Genomic DNA, 4,485 nt, shown 5'->3' on the forward strand with positions numbered 1-4,485 from the left:
AAATAGGCACAATGTGCATAAAAAAGAAGATAAGAGATAACTGAATAATTGTATTGATGACAATTTAACAATATTATAAAAATATGCAAGTAAACTAAACATCAGTAAATCATGCCTGACATAGTCAACACTAGAAAGTTATTTTCAGTAAATTTTATTCCAATTAAATTAAATGAGCATCTTATGTGAATCAATGTTTCTATTGAATGTAAAATAATCATTTCTGTCTGGCAGGAAATCGAATTATTTTCTATAAAAATCAAACTTTAAGACAAACTTTTGTTGAAACATAGAGAATTTTTTCCACTTCCTCTCCCAGAAAGAATAAAAACTAATTAACTTAGTCATTGTCATGCAACTATGACCTAAGTAATTAGGTTACCACATTTGGAAAATTAGAATTCAGAATATGTTATACTTTTATATGGTTTTAATAGCAATATTTTTATTTCACAACAATTAAAAATTGAACCTGATTCAAAAATTAGGATTCAAATATGGAAAATAAAAATTATAGGCATTCTCTCATCTAGAAGGGCAAGAAAGTTGAGAACTTGTTATTTCCTTTAACCTTTTTCTAATGAGATAAAAATAGTGTGACAATAAACAAATAAAATTTCAATCAACTCACACCACCATTTCACTAATCTGCCCCTTTTCCGAACATTTAGTTAAACATTTATCGAACATTTAGTTAGTTTAATAGCAACTTGTCAGTTCAGATATGTAAAAAAGAAATCACAAGAGATAACATTTAAAATTCATTATTAAAAAACAGCTTTATCTCACAATAATTTTTTTTTTTTTTTTGTATTTTAGGAACTATTAACCTATTCTTTTTTACAATGAATGATATTTATTTTTTTTAAAAAGTGAAACCAGAACAAAATAAGAGAAAGTTTAAAAAAAAATCAAAAACAAAGAAATGAAAAAATTGCATCATTCAGAACAGACCAGCCACTGCTAAATGGAAGAAATCTTATTTTTAACTTCTATAACTTCTGTGTGGCTAGTAAATTTGTTTTGGGATTCATCCATACTGTTCCAACCTGCATATCCCCTTCTTAGATTTATTTTCTATCTTTTTTTTATTATGTATTTCATTTTTGTTGTTTATTGCATTCGCTTTATAGAGAAAAGACAAACTAAATTTTAAAATGAAAAAAGAAAAAAAAAAACAAGTTTTTAAAATAATTGATAAAACTAAAAAATACAGTACAGATTTTTCACCTTTCTTTGACAAGTCATGACAAGCAGCAAGAAACTTAATGACTTTTAACTAAAGATACAGTTAAATTACCATTTTTGTCAATTTTTTACTTATTACAATTTTACATTTATAACTTATTCATTAGTTCAGCCAAATAATTTTGGGAGGTAATGCAGTCCTTATGGATATATTGTCATAACCTATGATTGATGAGTAGTTTTACTGCTGATAAGAGAAAATAAGTATAGCAATTCCATACAATAGGTCAAGGAAAGCTGGGAACTTTATACATTTTTCATTATCTCAAACTGAACCTTTCGAGTTTCTACAAAAAAAATTTATACAGAATGAGATTCCCGAATTTTATTCTAGCTTTTAAATTAAAACAAAACTTATCTTTAAATCTATCATAAAATTAAAGCAAAAATTAACTTAAAATCAACAAATAAAAAAAATACTTATAGAAAATAATTTGATACTTTATATATGAAAACCTAATAATATATTAACAAGCAAATATAACCTTCCTTTAGGAAGTTGGTAAGAATGGTGAATTTTGAAGCACTATATTATAGTAATTAATTTAGCTTACATTTTGATTTCTAATGCATTTAAGAGAGCAATGATTCTTATCAAAAGAAACTTCTAATTTACAAATCAATAATAATTACTCCATTTTTTGACTAAAAAATAATTTATTTTATTTAAACAGGCAGGAACAAAACAAAAATTTTACATGTGAAGCACTGTTTAATAATTTCACAAGTGTCACAATAATCTATCATCATCCTGCCTAAATTTGCAATATACCTACAAGTGAAATGACAGAACATGTTGACTGATTTAAATAGTAAAAGCAAACAGATTGAATGATTTAAATTGTAAAAGCAAAATTATATTCAGAATTTCCTCATTAATTAAATTATACAGGACATTGAATAAAGTGCTGAAATAATTTATAATAAATTTTACATTTCAATTGAAGTAAACAGCTGGCAAGTTTATTATTTCATTTTCTTCATCGATAACAAAATATACTTTGAGTTGTAAAATTGTAAAAAAATATTTATATCAATTGTAGCAGAAACCCCCAATATAAAACTAAAAAAATCTCGCCCATAATAAAATGTATACAATACAGCAATTATCGATTTAAAAAGTGCTGAAGTTTTTTCTTTAAAAAACTAAACAAATTTTTATTTTACATTGACGTCTGCATTGAAAAAAAGCCCTTTTCCCCTAAATAAATTAATAATATATAAACATATGAGGTAATACATTGCTACAAAAATGTACAATAAAATAATTCAAAATTCTCAAAACATTTTAAAAACCATTTTCTTAAATAGAAAAACAAAAACATCTTTTATACTTAAAATTCACTTATACGTGAATAAGTATAAGTGTTATGACATGACATAAAGTAATTCCTTACGGGCATCTTCAAAATGATAACAGATAATACAGAATGATAATAGTCAGTATTATATGTGTACACAAATAAGCTTTAAAAAATAGTACAAAAGTGTCTCCGATAATATACTGTAAAATGTTTTGATATTTCCCAATGAAAATCAGATCATTTATTTTTATTAGGATTATCTGGATTGCCTCGTGGACCAAATCGACTCATTTCCAACTCAGTAGGTTCACATACTTGGGACATACTTCTTGGCAAATCACTCTCGCTCAGAAATGGAGTTTCAGTACCAGTAGTTCCAATAACTAGAACATTTCTTTTTAAATCAATACAACATTGATGCCGCTTTAACATATCAAGACCCAAAAGCATATCCATTACCTGATCTTCTAATATTGAAAATGATGACTGCAAAAACACATCGTTAATTTGTATATGCCCTAAATGAACTCGACCCAATATTTTTTGCACACCTACTCCTTTAGCATATCCTGACCATCTTTTGTCCACCAACCGCATGATGCCACATCTCTCAGCACAGGCTTGGCTCATAATAGTAGTTTGGGCTCCACTATCGATGAAAGCTCTAACAGCATGGCCATTCACTTTACAGTTTATATAAAGCATAGTTACTTGTCCAAAGCTCTCAGGATGGTATTCTATCGCTGCTTCCATATTTGAATCCACATTGTCCTGCCTGATTTCTTCAGCAATCAATTTCTGATATTCAGGATCGAATGGATCAGCATTAAGCATTTGAATTCGCTTCCGTTCTCTTTCAGCTTTGTCAGCAAGCTGCCTATTTAACACTTCAGCAAACATTTCTTTGTTGCCAGACAAGAAAGCTTCTGCTAAACTTGGGTTGTTCTGTTTCAATAATGCTAAACGATCCGGGAAATTCAATAAATCTTGCCTTAAACGTTCAGCTGTATCAGCATGAGGGGTAGAAGTCGAAGCTCCTGCAGCAGAAAATGAAGCTGTTGGTATTCCTGGAGGAGTAGCTGGTGATGGAGCAGGGGTATTAGGTAATTTGATAGCGCTGAAATCAATACCCAGATCAGGAAGCTGAGACTGAGAATTTGGTAAATTTGGAAAAATCTGTTGTATCAAAAGGACATCACCTTCTTTAACTCCAAAAGAACTTAAATCTTTCTTATTATCCATAAGAGGTCGTCCTTCGTGAGTTATAACCATTTGCTGAGATGGAAAACCGACTTCACATTCACAAAGAGCTTTGAAATTTTCCAACTCCATATCGGGACTTACGTCAAGAGTAACAATTAAATCGGTTAATGTTGTCACAGTAAGCTTCATTTTCAGATTTATAATAGAAATTCAGATGAAACAACTTTTAAGTTTTCCACAGCAAGAAATACTTTGACTAATCAAATCTTCAGCAAAACCAGAATAAAAAATTTTTGCAATAAGATTGTTCAGTTTGCTAGAATTTGTTTGATTTCACAAGTCTCTTGATACTGTTGCCAACATGATTCAGCAGGCTTGTTTAAACTGTACCGAATTAACATTATATTCATAATTTTGAATTATATTTTTCTTTTAAATTAACAATGATTATTCATATGATATTTAAGAATCATTAATTTCTTTCAATTTTGCCTAAATGTTTTTACTTCATTGCCTATAATATTTATGTGTTACTATTTATGCTTAAATGTACAATATATTACATTTGTATGTATCTTCTCAGTACTTTCCAGTTATTTTATATTAATATTTTTCTCTAGCTCATATCGGATATCATCATAAGCAATTATGGAAGAATAAATGCAATCTTTAATTTTATCATTTTTGTAACCAACCGGAAGTTGCCAAGTCATTTTTCAGTAGTTCTGAT

General features: G+C 28.4%; 1 protein-coding gene across 1 annotated transcript; it reads right to left on the minus strand.

Annotated features, from left to right (window-relative positions):
- Positions 1–1,905: 1,905 nt before the first annotated feature.
- On the minus strand, positions 1,906–4,100 carry LOC129969658 (protein DDI1 homolog 2-like). Its single transcript, XM_056084312.1, has one exon. It carries the CDS (start codon positions 3,942–3,944, stop codon positions 2,790–2,792), a length of 1,155 nt encoding a protein of 384 aa, XP_055940287.1. The 5' UTR covers positions 3,945–4,100; the 3' UTR covers positions 1,906–2,789.
- Positions 4,101–4,485: the final 385 nt, after the last annotated feature.

The sequence above is a fragment of the Argiope bruennichi genome, chromosome 5, assembly GCF_947563725.1.
Source record: "Argiope bruennichi chromosome 5, qqArgBrue1.1, whole genome shotgun sequence".
Lineage (NCBI taxonomy): Eukaryota > Metazoa > Arthropoda > Arachnida > Araneae > Araneidae > Argiope > Argiope bruennichi.